General features: G+C 63.5%; 1 protein-coding gene across 1 annotated transcript; it reads right to left on the reverse strand.

Moving 5' to 3' along the window:
* Positions 1-4,601: 4,601 nt before the first annotated feature.
* On the reverse strand, positions 4,602-11,312 carry FGFR4 (fibroblast growth factor receptor 4). The gene is made up of 18 exons (XM_027643360.1): positions 11,244-11,312; positions 10,764-10,869; positions 9,532-9,801; positions 9,337-9,426; positions 9,017-9,183; positions 8,806-8,929; positions 8,339-8,529; positions 8,086-8,224; positions 7,810-8,003; positions 7,421-7,566; positions 7,046-7,167; positions 6,836-6,946; positions 6,518-6,708; positions 5,988-6,110; positions 5,842-5,912; positions 5,447-5,584; positions 5,274-5,379; positions 4,602-5,192 (listed from the first exon to the last, which is right to left on the reverse strand). The coding sequence occupies exons 2-18, from the start codon at positions 10,834-10,836 to the stop codon at positions 5,046-5,048; spliced, it is 2,403 nt and encodes an 800-aa protein (XP_027499161.1). The 5' UTR covers positions 10,837-10,869; positions 11,244-11,312; the 3' UTR covers positions 4,602-5,045.
* Between the last annotated feature and the right edge of the window lie 3,042 nt (positions 11,313-14,354).

Raw genomic sequence — 14,354 nt, forward strand, 5'->3', positions numbered from 1 at the left:
CCGTGAGGCTGGAGCACGGCCGGGAGCGTGGGCGAAAGGGTTAAGGAGTCGCGGCGGGCAGGGGGAGGGCTGGCCCGGCCGAGGGAGAGGAAGGAAGCAGAGGAGGAGAGGAGAGGAGCGGAGAGCATCCTGCCCGGAGGGTTTGCCGGGGGCCCCTTTCCCCCAGGAAGCGGCTTGCGGGGCTTGAAACCGCCGGGATGGAGCGCAGGGAGTCGGGGCGGCGGGCGGGGCTCAGCCTGGCGCTGTGCCCGCAGGCACGCTGCCCCGGGCCGGGTGCCTGGCGCGGGGGCTGCTCCCCTTGCCGGGATGACCCCGAGCTTTCCGGGCCCCTCACCTCACAGTCCCCCTGCCTGCCGTGCTACTCCCATGGCTCCCCGAAACCTTGGGGGGGGCAGCCCAGTGTCACACAGGGGCGGTGTGTGGGAGCCACGAGCTGCAGAGGCCAGGAGCCATCACTGCCGAGGAACCCTGCCCTGCGTAGAAGAGCTGTCGCTGGGCTGGTGTCACCTGGAGGCCAGTCCCCGCGCAGCAGCCATGTGCAGCATGGGGATAATCCCTGAGGGCCCGAGGCCCAGGGTGCCTGTCTGGGTGCTGCAGCTGCTCTCAGGGACCTTCCTGCTCCCCCGGCCCTCAGGCTGCTCCCGGTCCCCAGCTCAGGGGGTGTGCAGGGCCCCCAGCCCTGGTCATCGAGGCTGAGCCCACGCTGGGCTTTGCTCCACCTACCCAAGGTAGAGCCAGGTTCACCAGGCTCCCGTGCCTATGGGGTGTCCTTCCCGCACTGGTCTTGTCACTCGGAGAGACACAAATGGGATTACATATCGGGACACGGCACAGTTCTGCAGCCCAAGCCCCTGCCCTGCCCCAATCCTAGCCCCACTCCCAGCCCCATCCATCTGCGTGGGTGATGAAGAGCAGAGCCAGGACACATTCCCATGCTGCAGATCATTTTTCCCAGGCGCTTTTGTCACCCTTCCAACACAGTCCCGAGGCTGTCCCGCCACGAAGGCCACTGTCACCAGCCGAAAGGCGGAGGTACCGCCCGCCTGCTCCCATCTGCCCGCCCCGCGCAGCTGCTCCCGCCGGCCGGGAGATGGGGCTGAGAGCCCGCGGCTTCCCGCAGCACCGGCGGGAGGACGGAGAGCTGCTGGCTGGGGAGACCGCAGCGCCTCGCTGGCACCCTCAGCTTGGCCTGCCCGGCTGGGGCTGGAGGTGCACAGCCTCGGCTCTGCCGCTGCGGGGAGGGAGTGGAGGGGTGCATGAAGAGGCGTGCGGGGTGGGTGTGCATGTGTGTGCATTGGCCTGCATGTGTGAATGGGGACGGTGCTGTACATGTGTGTGCGTGGAAGGGGGGTTCGTGGGGGGTGTATGTGTGCGGACGGGGGTTTTGCGTGCGATGTAGTGTGTGTGCGTGGCTGGATGCGTGCACAGAGTGGGGGGTGTCTGTGCATGGGGCGTGTGCCTGAGGGGAGTGTGCGGGGTGGTGCGAGTGTGCACACACACATGGACATGTGTGTGTGTAGGTGTTTGTGTATGGATGGGGGCTGCAGATATGGGGGGGGGGGGGTTGGGCGCATGCCTACATCTGTGTGTGAGGTGTCCCTGGAAGCAGGACCTGTGGTGGGATGCAGTGATTGGATCCCTCCATAGGAGAGGACAGGACCCTGCTTCAGCCTCTACCCCCAACTGTGGGTGCCACGGACTCCTTTTTCCCTGCCTGCTGGCCCACGGGGACCCTTCCCTCCCCTTCGCTGCCTGGGCACATGGAGCACAGGCATGGAAAAATGACACGAAGGTCGTGGAACGGCGGGTATGGCAGGTAGGAGCAGATAGAGGGGCAGTGCCAGCTCCCCTCCTGCCAGTGGGGGAGACAGCATGGTGCCTTTCAGCCCCCTCAGACTCATCTTTCCCTGCCCGGGGGCAGAGGCTTTTTGCATCTCACAGAAACCAGATTCTCCCCGGAGATAAAATCCTGTCGCCTTTGTTTTGGGGAAAAAAGACAACAGCAGCTCCTAGCCAAACAACAGAGTCGTTAAGCAAAGGAATCTCCGGGGAGGGACTGGGAGCCACATCCCGGAGCTGGAATGAGGAATCAGCTGGTGTCCTGGCCCCTGGGGTGCTGGTTCCACCAGGGATCAGCATTCCTCCCAGGATCGGAACCATACCCATCAGGATTCAGCATTCCCCCAAGGACTACAGCATCTCCCCAAGGACTCGGCATATTCCGCACTTCCCCCAGACCAGAGCCACTTTCCCTAGGGCTCAGCATCCCCCCAGGACCACAGCATCTCCCCAGAACCAGAGCATCCCCCCAGGGACCACAGCATCCCATGCAGGACTAGCAGTGCAGGGGTGTGGCTGTGAAGCTTCTCAGCCCCAGACACCCCACATTCCATAGGGATTCACAGATATGTCCCAGCACCATGCAAGAGGAACCTGCAGCTCCCAGGTGGGCAGGTTCTGGTGGGGCACAGCCAGGGTGGGGAGCAGTGCCAGGATCGGGGGACTGGGGGCAGGCGGCAGGGTGGGGGTGGGGGTGTGTGGGAACGCTGCCTCAGGAAACCAGCAGGATTTACTGGGCTACATGCTAAATCCCCCTCACAAAAGGGGCCTGTTCGTGCGGACAGGATGCTGGTGGCTCAGCCACACTTGTTTGGCCAGCAGAGCCTGGTGGATTAAGGACAATTGGTTCAGCCCTGACAGAAAATACCAGGAATGTTAAACAATAAAAACTGCCTCCAGTTGTCGTGGGGCTGTGGGACGCCCCAGGCTGCCTCCCTGCCCAGCCATGGCCCCAGCTGCCCCATGCCTGGCAGAGCTGGTTCTGGCACAGACCATGTATTCACTGCTGCAGCTCTGGGGAGTTCACTGGGGGATGTGGTGGTGCCTGGGGATGGGGTATGGGCCATCCCCCTGTGCTGGGGCAGCAGGTGGGCACATTGCTGGGCACTGCCAGGCCCCTGAAAGTATCTTTGGGCTGCACTGGTGTGGATTGGACTGTGGGGAGAAGGCACTGCCTGCACCTGCAGCAAGTCCATAAGTGAGCAATGACAGAGTGAGGCTGTGGCAGGAGGTGGCAGGTCCCTGCTCACAACGTCTCCTTGTGCCCCCTCGACCTGGCACGAAGAATTAGCAAACCCACCTACACCTCACCCTGTGAAAGTGGCTGTGGCACTGTTTTCCATGGAAAGAGCAGCACAGGGTGAACAAGAACTGCCTGCCCTCTGTACTGTCCCCTGCATGGAGATCCCAGTCTGGAGTAAGGCAGGGTCAAGCTGGGCACAGCCCCATGGGGTTCAGGCCCCTGTCCATGCACCTATCCATGTTCAGTCCCGGTCCCAGTCAGGATCTGGGCAGTCCCCGTGGGCAGCCTGGGCAGTTTGCCCTCCAGTGCGTGAATGCCCCATTCAGGACTGTGCAAAATGCATTGGTTCTGGCACATTATCGGACAGCTGGGATCCTTCCCAGGCAGGCAGGCTGCCGGGACAGGCAGGTTTCACACCTGCCAGTGGGCTGTCTGCCTCTGCCTGCCATGCGGGAATGGGGGGCTGGTTCCAGCAGAGAGGGGAGCAGAGCTGGGGATGGAGGCTGCAAGCATATCAGTGGGGCTGGGATCCCTCCAGCAGCCCTGCAAGGGCCTGTGACATGGAGGGGACCCCAGGATGGCTCTGAAAGCTGCCAGGCTCCCCAGCACATGCAATGCACAATGCCCACGGCTGAGCTGAGTCACATAATCTGCATCCCTTGAGATCCCAGACCCCAGCACCATCATAGCAGAAGGCAGGACTCCCTTTTCAGCTACTCCAGGCCCAGGTCCTGCCCCACAGCACCTGCCAGTCCCCATCCCCTTGGGCTGGTTTGAGGCAGGCTGTGCCAGAGAGCAAGCTTCCAGGCTGAGCGAGCCAGCTTCCAGGCTGGGGGGCTGTGAGTGCAGCTGGGAGCTGGAGGAGGAAACCAGATCCTGGGGCTAACAGCCCAGCAAAGCCCAGCCCTAGATGAAACCCTAGACCCCGGGAGTGGGCTGGCAGGAGGGGGCAAGACAGCTGCAGCCCTCCCTGCCCACACTGCTGTCATTGCCAGGCACCGCGGGCCAGGGGGGAGCAAAGCAGGTATCAGAGAGCAGAGTCAGGGCTGGAGACCTCCAACTTGTGCTCCCAGGGGCAAGGGGGCTTTGGGGAGACAGCGCAGAGCCCATAACTTGCTTTTATCTGGAGTGCTGGGGCTGGCCTGGGCAGGGGGAATGCAGAGGGTCCCCCGTGCACAGGGCAGGGCCCCAGAGCACTTTCCCAGCCTGGGAGCCCACGGCAGTTGGGGGATCGGTTTCAGGGCGATGCTGGTAGCGGAGTTCACGGTGGCTTAGTGCAGCAGTGGCTAATGGGGAACAGATGCGAGGGTGCTTTGTGCTGGAGCGGGCCTGGAGGCACGGGAGTGGGGGACATCGCTTCCTGCACCTGTGGCACTGCCTCCGTGTCCCTGTAGAGTGGTCACAGGCCCCCCGCGCTGGCTGGGGTGAGGAGGCAGCAAGGAGGCAGCCGCTGATCTGCCTTCCCAGCTTATATGAGCCCTTTGCCCCTCAGGAGTAGCCCAGAAACTGCGCTATTGGGGTCTATTCCAAAAAAATAATTTATCAGGTTGATATTTCACGTACATAAATATTCATCTCTGTGGCTATGTACAGATGCAGCAGAAGGCTGGCAGCAGTGGGGTTCCCACCCAGAGACACTTCCACCGAAGCGGTGGCCAAAGCCCATCTCCCTGGGCAATGCCATGGGCATCCCACACAGTTCCTGCCTGGACAGGATCTAGCTCCCTCTGCCAAACAATGCCGGGCAGGTCTCAGCCAGGACTGATGACTCAGTGCCCAAACGGAGCCAGAAGAGAGGGACACCCTGCCCCAGCATTGCAGCTCAGGGCCCTGCCTGCCCACTGCTCACCCCAAACAAAGCAGGGAACCTCCTGGGGAGCCTGGCAGCTTTCAGAGCCAGAAACCTGGACCTGCTCCCAGCAAAGGCAGAGGCAGCCTTGGCATCACCCTTCCCTGCCCTCCCTTATGTCCTCACACTGGGGTAGGAGAAGAGGCGGGGAGCCAGCGGCAGAGGGTCGTGAGTGAAGACGGAGTCGTCGGAGGAGCAGGAGCTGGCAGTGTCCTCGCAGGAGGGTGAGTACTGCTCGAAGGGCATGGAGAGGTCCAGGTACTGCAGGGAGGGACGGTGCCATCACCACCAGTGCTGTCAGTGCCCATGCTGCCCACCCCCACCAGATCCTCCACCTCTCACCTCTTCCGAAACGGCTGCCAGTATCTTGTCCAGCCCCTCCACAAGCTGCTTGAAGGTGGGGCGCTGTGAGGGCACAGCGTGCCAGCACTCCCGCATCAGCATGTACCTGGGGGGCAAGTGGTGTTAATGGGGTCTCACTGTGCCCCCTGTCTCCCCACCTGGCCAGGACTCACAGCTCATGGGTGCAGTTAGATGGCCGGTCCATGCGGTGCCCCTCCTTCAGCAGCTTGAAGAGCTCCTCCACAGGGATGCCGGGGTACGGGGAGCCCCCCAGTGTGAAGATCTCCCACATCAGGATCCCGAAGGACCACCTAGGATCACACATGGCAAAGGGGGGGGTCAACCATGCTCAAAGGTCCTTCCCCAGCTTGCCTCTCTGCACCCTGCAGTGCTGTGGGAGCAGGGATGGCAGAGGGTGGCATCACCTTGGGGGAAGATGTGCCCCACTGCTGCTGTCCCCATGGAGCATCTCCATCCTACTCATGGGGACCCTCCAGTATGTGCATAACTCCACAGTGCTGCCTTGTCCCACACAGACAACACACCCTCATTCCCCCCCAGGACTCACACATCGCTCTGGTGGGTGTAGACACGGTCGAACAGGGCCTCTGGTGCCATCCACTTCACTGGCAGGCGACCCTATGAGAGCAACCCCCTGCTCAGCTCAGCCTTGGCTGGGGGTCCCTGTGCCCCTCTCCCAGGACCCCCACTCACATTGCTGGTTTTCTTGTAGTAGTCGATGTCATGGACGTCTCTGGCCAAGCCAAAGTCAGCGATCTTCATCACGCTCTCTGCCGTCACCAGCACATTGCGGGCGGCCAGGTCACGGTGGATGCACTGCGGGGGGGAGCGTTGCCCACAGGGGTGTGAGATGGTGGCTCCAGCTCTGTATGTCCCCTCCCCACACATCCAGAGGTGCTGTTTCTCTCCCACACATCCCCCAGCACTTCTGCAGGGGTGGGGCCACCCCCTCAATCAGGCTTTCTGCAGTGACAGGCACACTGCTGGGACACACACACTCCTCGGGGGGTGGGTCAGGCTTTGAGCCCCACATTTCTGGGGAGATACTGCCTTAAGTTTTGCTGGATGGGGCTGGTAGGTTCTGGACAGCCTGTGGGAATGGGTTAGGCTCCCTCTCCATGGGGACAGCAGGTTCACCAGGGACACACCGCTCTCCTGTCACCACCATGCCCTCCCCAGCTGTGCCCAGCACAAGCAGCCCGGGTGGGCTGTGCCAGCCCTACCCGCTTCGACTCCAGGTACTCCATGCCACGGGCCACCTGGTAGACGCAGGAGACCAGGTCCTTGAAGGAGAGCTGCTCCTCAGGCATTGCCGTGACGTCAAAAGCATAGTCGGGTGTTGGGGGGCGGCGGGCACGGAGGTACTCGCGCAGGTTGCCCTTCGCAGCAAACTCCACAATCACGTACAGTGGCCCTGGGAAGGGCAGCCACTCACTCAGCTCCTGCCCTGTCCCTCCCCAGTCGGCCACTGTCCCTAACAGCCCCCAACCCCTGGTCATGCTCCATGCCTTGTCCAAACCCTGCCCGCACAGCCGCCTCACCATCCTGTGTGCAGACTCCCAGGAGGTTGATGATGTTCTTGTGTTTGTCCATGAGCTTCATCATCTCCATCTCAGATATGAGGTCAGCCAGGTCCTTGTCAGTGGCATTGTCTGGGGAAGGAGGGCAGTGTCACCGTGCCAGCTGGGTGGCACTCCAACCCGGCACTGATGCCACCTCTGTTCCTGGGACACTGGCACAGGAGTAGTTACCTTTCAGCATTTTGACAGCTACGGTGACGGCTCTGTCTGGCCGGTCTCTGTCGATCCCGTAAGCCTCTGCCCGCACCACCTGGCCAAAGCAGCCTTCCCCCAGGGGCTTCCCCAGCACCAGCCTGGCAGGGACAGGCAGAACCGTGAGGGACCACAGGGATGGCCCCACTCCCCACCACCACACAGACAAATCCTGAGGGGCAGAGGCAGTGTGGCTGCCCCTCTCTGTCCAAGCTGAATCCCAGTGCCCCAGAAAACAGAGGTGCTGAGGTGTCTGGTGGTGGCCAGAGACCTCCCCATCTGTCACCCACATGCTGCTGTCCCTGGGGCAGCTGGGAGAGCAGCCCCCAGTCCCTGCCCCACATGGCACCGTACTTGTCTCGGGGGAATTCCCACTTGGCATCAAGGGGCAGGTCCAGCTCCATGACACCAGCCAGCATTGGGGCACAGCTGGAGGAGAGACGGGTGACGCGCATCAGGGATGTGCTGGACTTCCCGGAGGAGCTGGAGTCCAGGGAGAACTGTAGAGACCAAGGGACCTCAGCCATCCTGCCCCATGTTCCAGGGCCAAAGAGAGTCCCAACAGTGCTGCACAGAGACCCTCACTTGGAGCAATGGGGCGAGGGAGCCACAGGAGGCAATGGGGAGGGGCAGCCCCAAGGCTGGTAGCAGGGTAAGATGTGACAGGTACAAGTGGCACTCGTGGAGCCAGTTGGTCACCAAGGTCCCCCCTGTGCCCAACAGGGCTCCAGCTCATCACCCACCTGTCGGATGAGTGGGAATTTGGAGAGCTTGTGGACCGCCATGGGCTCCAGGTGCTGCTTGCTCGACTGAGTCTGCATCCGGCACAGCACCATGATGATGATGGCCATGGCCACGGCCAGAGAGCCTGAGGTGTAGATGATGATGTCCGTGTACTTGGCCTCAGGGGCTTCAGCTTCCCGCACCAGCTCCTCCTCTGGGGAGAGCGAATGAATTGACCTGGGGCGTGGCCTCTGCGTGCCAGGCGTCCAAGACCCCACCCCAGGACCCCACCCTACCTGGCAGGACGGTGAGCCAGGCAGACTGGTAGGAGAGGCCGATGGAGTTCCCTGCCAGGCAGGTGTACTCGCCAGCATCCTCCACGGAGACATTGCGCAGGTACAGCACCTCCACCTCAGAGCTGTTGATGTCTGCAGTCTGCCAGGGAAAGGGATGGATGGTCAGCATCCCTCTTCCTTGGGGGGCTCTGTGCACCCCTGTCACCACTTTAGGGTGGGTATCTGGGATCTGGGTGCTTCCAGCCCTTTTTACCTTGAGCACTTGCACGTAGGGGACCCCGTCAGGACCGTAGTTGCTGCCGTTCACCTCAATGTGCTTCAGCCACTGGATGTGGGGCTGGGCATCACTGTAGACCTTGCAGAAGAACTCCACATCACTGCCCACAAGGGCCGTGGTGTTGGCGGGCAGCCCAGCCTGCAAGATGGGCCTGTGCGGGGACCTCTCTGTGCACAGGGAGCAGAGTGGTGTCACTGACACAGTGGCCCAGAGCAGGGGCTTCTTTCTCCCTCCCTCTCCACCCACCGTGGAGCCACAGAGAGCCCTTCCCCAGCTCTACAGCAGACCAGTGCAACATGAGCCTGGTCTCCACATCCCTGGGGTGCAAGGGACACGTGGGCTGCACCAGAGAGAAGCCACGAAGCTCCTCTACCCCCTTCCCCTGACCCCAACCCCTCTGCCTGGCATGGGCCTGGACCAGCGCTGTGCTGAGGAGCCCTCACCCAGCACGTCCAGGAGGTAGCTGTAGCGGATGCTGCCAAACCTGTTTTCCACCAGGCAAGTGTAGTTGCCGCGGTCAGAGGGCACCACACTCTCCATCACCAGGCTCCAGTGCTGATGCCGGAGCTGCCGACGGGGGAGATAAGGCAGCAAGGTGAGATGGGGGAGATGGATCCCAGGAGGGGAGGTGTGGTAGGGGGAGCTGGCCCATACCCGGATGCCCCCGATGCGGTGCTCCCCCCGGAACTCGCGCCCATTCTTGAGCCAGCGGATGCTGGGGCTGGGGCTGCCTGAGGCCGGGCAGCGGAACTTCACTGTGTTCCCCGCGGGGACCGCATACAGCTTCTTGTCCATCCGGTGCGGGTGAGTCCAGTAAGGAGCTGGGGACATGTGGGACATACACTGGGAGGGGGCCAAAAGGCAGCGAGGGGCCTGTTCCCAGCTGCCTCTGCTGGGACTGGGAGACAGTATGTCCCATGCCCCTGGTTCTGCCCCAGCTGCCCTTTTCTGCAGTGCCCTGGCACGGTACTGACCTCTGGGCACATAGATGGGCTCCTCATTTCGGTCTCTGTGGGGACTGTCGCCATCACTATCTTCATCATCATCACCTGATGCCAGGGAGTCTGCAAAAGGAAACGGATTGAGAGGGACATCCCTGCCCAGAGGGCTGGGTGGGCAGTGGCTGCCTTGCTGCCCTGGGAGTCGCTAGGCAATGCCAGGGCCCCTACCCACAACGGAGATGGTGAAATTGCGCAGGATCTCCCCAGTCCCCCGTGCCCGGCACACGTAGAGCCCTGAGTCCTCATAGGCAACCTCCGAGATCTCCAGCAGACTCTGCCGGAGATGGATGCGACCTCCCGAGACAAGAGGCCGAGACTCCTTGTACCAGACCACACTGGCACCGCTCTGGTTGGCATCACAGTACAGCTTCAGCACATTGCCCGGGTCCAGTAGGAGATGTTCTTCTTCTGACTCCAGCAATGGGCTCTCAAATAGCTCTGGAGAGACACGGTGAGTGCCCACCCTGGTGCTCACCCCTCCCAGGACCCCACCACATGCCCACCCCAGTGCAGAGATCGTGGTGTGACACAGGCTGGTGCCCAGCTCTGCCACCCTGGAGGCGGGTGAGGGTTGGACTCTGCCCTAGAGCACAGGGACATGCTTTACCCAGTGGCATGTCCTGTCCAAGGCCACACATGGCACCATCCTTCCACCACTCCCAGTGGCACAGGTGCTCCAGCCCATTCTGCTTCACTCAACCCACCAACAAACCCACCCGGCCACCCATCCTCGGACCTTCACATGCCCCAGGCACGGCCGGGCCCCTTACACCTGGCTGTCCCCGGAGATGCTCAGGCTGGCAGCAGGGCCTTGCCTGCCCATGGCCAGCAGCAGCGTGTGCACCTGGAGGGCAGACACCACCTGGTTGCCAGAACGGCAATACCAGCGCAGCCCGACTGCCCGCGTGCAGTGGCCTGGGGATCAAAGTGCGTCCCCAGCCCTCTGCGCGGCCAGTACGGGTGGGATGTGAGGTAGCTGGGCCTCTAGTCCCCTGGGACACGTCCTCCTCCCGTACCCACCATGGCGAGGCACTGCCAGCACCTCACCAGGAGCGAAGCAGAACTGCGACAGCCCACGGCAGTCACGCCACCCCGCTCTGCCACGCATATCCACCGAGCGAGCCAAGCCTCCGCGGCACAGGGACAGCCTGTCTGGAGCCACCTTGCTCCTCCCAGCCTCCACACCTCCTCTCCCGGTGATGGAAACGCTGCTCCCCGTGCCATGTCCCCGGCTCCCGCCAGCCCAGCCCCGCAGGCAGAGCGGTGGGGCTGCGTGCCCAGGGTGAGCACTCGCACCCCCAGCCCGGGACTCGGTGCCCATCTGGGATGGGGAAAGTATTCAGAAAGCATGACTCCCTTCCCGCCACCTCCCGGCCCCGCTTCGCCCCCCGCAGCCGTACCTGGCTCCATCGCCTTGCCCTGGGCAGCCGCCGCCAGCAGCAGCCCTGCCACGACCTGTAAGAGGGGCCGCATCTTCCAGGCCCCCGCGGCGAGGGGGGTCCCACCCTGCGGGACAGGCAGGGCCGGGTGAGCAGATTCGGGCGAGCAGCCCTCTCCCGTCCCGGGGCACCGGGGAGCAGCAGCGCGGAGTTCCCAGGGCACGGCGAGAGTGGGTGAGCATGGAGGGGAGGCAGAAAACGGGTGTCCCTGGGCAGTTTGAGATCCCTTACAGAGCCTCCCCCCCTTGGGAGTGGGCACGGAGAGGGGGGAACACCCCGTTTGGATGCCGGGAACACGACTCGTCCTGCCAGCGGCAGCCTCGTCAGGGCGCTGGGGGAGGTTTACCGGGGGAAGGGGAACCGTGGGGATTCCAGGGAGGGGGGAGAGTGTCCCGAGTGGGGGATCCCGAACAGTCCCGGGGGCGAGGGTCGCGTTGTTACCGGTGGTGACGGACTCCCGCGGCGGAGCCGCCCGCGCTGTGCGGGGAGGGCCCGGGCAAAGTCCGGGGGCAGCGGGCTCAGCGCCGCCGCGCCCCGCACCGCGGCCCCATGGCGGCAGGACCGGGGACGGCTCTGGCTCCGGCTGCGGGCAGGGCTGGGGCTCGCTCCGGGCTGGCTCCCGCCCCGCTCTGCCGCCGCCGCGGGGGCGCGGGCACTTTGTAGGGGCGCGCTCGGGTTACAGTGGCCCCGCCCGGAGCGCTGGGGAGGCGCGGAGGGGGGGACGGGGACCGGCCCCGCTCCGCCGCCTCCTTTGCAAACCGACCCGCCGCCGGGCTGAGAGGATAGTGGGGGGTGGCACCGACCGCGACCCCCCCGCAACAGCGAGAGGCGGCCCCCGGGCCCCGCCGCTGCACCATCCCCGGGAGGGTGGGAACCCGTGGGACTGCAAAACACCCGGGGCTGCTCCCTTGTGCCATCTCCCAGGCAGACCCCACGCGTGGAGAGCAGCAGATGGGTCGAGGGGACAAGGCCACCCCCGTTTCCCCCCGTGGCACCCCAGTTGCTGGGAGCGGGAGCACCCCAGCCCCGGGATGCCGAGGGTGCCCCGGCAGCAGTACCCGCCGCCGGATGCCCTGGTCCGGGCTGGGCGCGGAGCGTTGCTGGGTACCCGGCAGCCCGCACGCTAATTGCGCTGTAATTAGTTGTAGCGTTATCGCTGCCGATGCCATAAAGCGGCTGTGACCCTCATTAGGAGCCCATAACGGAACGTCGTAAAACACCGAGAGGCTGCGAGCCAGCGTTAGAGTGGCCTAATCCGGCCTATAAACACTTCGTCCTCGCCTTCCCCGTGCTCTTGCCTGTGCCAGAGTGGGCAGACCCCACCATGCCCAGGCCACGCTGCCCATCTGCCCACGCAGGACCCCTAGACACTGGGGGATGCCTGGCCTCATACACTGACCTAGTGTGGTCCTCAGGCACACCTTCCCCTGGGCATCCTGCTGCCAGCAAGGGGGGACAGGTGGTGTTCCCAGCACACGGCCAGGGTCCGGTCCCAGTGTTGCTCTTCGTTGCTGCATCGCCATCTGCTTCACCATCTCTCTGCTTTCCAGCAAGACCTTCTAGGGTCGTGCTGAGCCCCGGATGCAGCATTGTCCATGCCTGGTGTGGAGCCTGAGTTCGTGTGAGTGGGATGCACTGTCACTGTCACCCCTCACCCTGTAGGGCCACACTGCCAGGGCCAAAGCACAGCCACATCTGTACTGCTCCAGCACACCAAACCAGCAACTTTCAGCATGACATGGCTTCATTGTGAGGTCTGGTTGGTGCACCATTCCCCCATGCTGCTGGGGTGTTGGTCCCCCCCCCCCAGGGTGCAGAGGTGCACAGAGCAGTCCCAGGGGCCAGCAGCCCCCAGCAGCTGTTCATTCCTGCCGATGCGTGAAGCGGACGAGAACATCAATTTCACGGAGCAGCGGCCACCCCTGCAGAGTTCACAGCGTGCCGGAAGCACAGAAAAATGTTAGGTTCAGCTCAATTCGAACCAAAACCAAATTAAAACCAGAGAGAAGGGGTCGTTCCCAGTGCTGGGAACACCAGGGGAGAGCTGGGACTCTGGGGAGACCGTGGGAGCCACGGCCTGGGATGGGCAGGGAGAGATCCCCTGTGTCACAGGGTTCCCCGATGCTGGGTGAAAGCAAGGCAAAGAGACCAGTACTGGCACCTCATCCCATGGCACACCAAGCATCCCTGCTGGGTCAGGGCAATGCTGGGCACAGGCTGAGGCTTGGTGGGATGGAGCTGTGGGCAGCTGGGAACCCGTAGCCTCTCTGCCGTGGGGCAGTGCTAGGCCGGGGCTGGGCTGCCTGGCTTGATTTATAACAGCAACTGATGGCAAACAAAAAGCCCTTCACAGCAGCACAGCCCCACCGCCTGCCACCCGCTGCCGGCAGCACCGCCACGGCCTCTGCCACACCAGCAGTTCAACAAGGGGGGATTGTGCCAGCACAGCACCCTGCGCTGCTAGTGCACCCCTGTCCCAGCACCCTCCTCTGCTGCTCCTGTCTCCCCAGCTCGTGGACTGTTCCCATCACTGCAGCACCGCACGGGATGTGTGACCCCCGCCTGCTGAGCCACAGTGGGAGCTCAGATGCAGTGGGGTACCCAGAGGGGGAGTGTGTCCCCACAGCTCTGCAGATGGGGCAGGTGGACCCACTCTGCCCCATGCCCAACTGGGAGAGGTGACCCCCTGGCCAGACCCTCGGGCTCACTCACAAGTGTGGGGCCCCACGGCAGCGAGCATGCACGAGGGGCCGGGCGCCGGCATGCTGGAGCTTCATCCTCCCGCCCCTGCCCCTTCCCCCAGGCAGTAAATCATCCCCACTCCTCTCATGAAAGGCTCATGTATGCACTGCCGGTGCAGGGAGCCTGCCTGGTGCCAACAATATTGCTCTTGGAAGGCAGCCGGAGCTGCGGGAACACAGCCGCCCCTTGTGCCTGGCCCCAGCGCTCGCCGACACTCCCGCTGTGGTGGCACCTGTGGCCAGCGTGAGCACGCGCGGCACCGTGGCTCCTGGGGGGCCGGAGCCTGGGGGGCTCTTTCCTCCTGGAAGTTTCTCTTGGCTTCCTCTGAACAGCAGTTGTTTGAGGGGCAGGAGCCCCAGCTCCCTGTACCCTATATGTGTATGGGGTCCAGGAGCTGAGGCTGAGCAAGCTCATGCCATGTACTGGGGTGATGGGAACCCCTTGGCACAGAGGGAGTGGGCCAGCCCTGAAGCACAGGGGTGAGCCCCAGCACGAGGGCTTCCAGCTCCATCCAGCCCCACTGGCCACATGGCAGCTTTCAGCCACAATCTGCTGCCCTCACATCCATGGGGACCCACCAAGGCAGGCAGGGCCCATGGCAGAGGGGCAGCAACCCCAGGCTGGGCAGGGTACTCTGCAGGGGCTGGGTGCGGTGCTGGAGGTGAGCAGCTAGGCTCAGGGCAGTGCTTCTCACCAGGCCCTGGTCTTGCCTGCCCATCCTTATCTCCAGCTGGGAGGGACTGATGGAACAACCCAGCTCAGTTAAGGTTTAACCAGGCAGAACTTGGCAAACATGAACCTGCTGCTCCC

This window comes from Corapipo altera, unplaced genomic scaffold, assembly GCF_003945725.1.
Source record: "Corapipo altera isolate COAL_440 unplaced genomic scaffold, ASM394572v1 75, whole genome shotgun sequence".
NCBI lineage: Eukaryota > Metazoa > Chordata > Aves > Passeriformes > Pipridae > Corapipo > Corapipo altera.

Excerpts from the sequence above, each read along its gene's own strand:
- FGFR4 (XM_027643360.1), bottom strand. The coding sequence starts at position 10,836 with ATGCGGCCCCTCTTACAGGTCGTGGCAGGGCTGCTGCTGGCGGCGGCT. Across the intron at positions 9,427-9,531 it reads TTTCACCATCTCCGTTGTGG|ACTCCCTGGCATCAGGTGAT; the intron begins GTAGGGGCCCTG and ends TTCCTTTTGCAG. Across the intron at positions 6,947-7,045 it reads AGCTGTCAAAATGCTGAAAG|ACAATGCCACTGACAAGGAC; the intron begins GTAACTACTCCT and ends CTCCTTCCCCAG.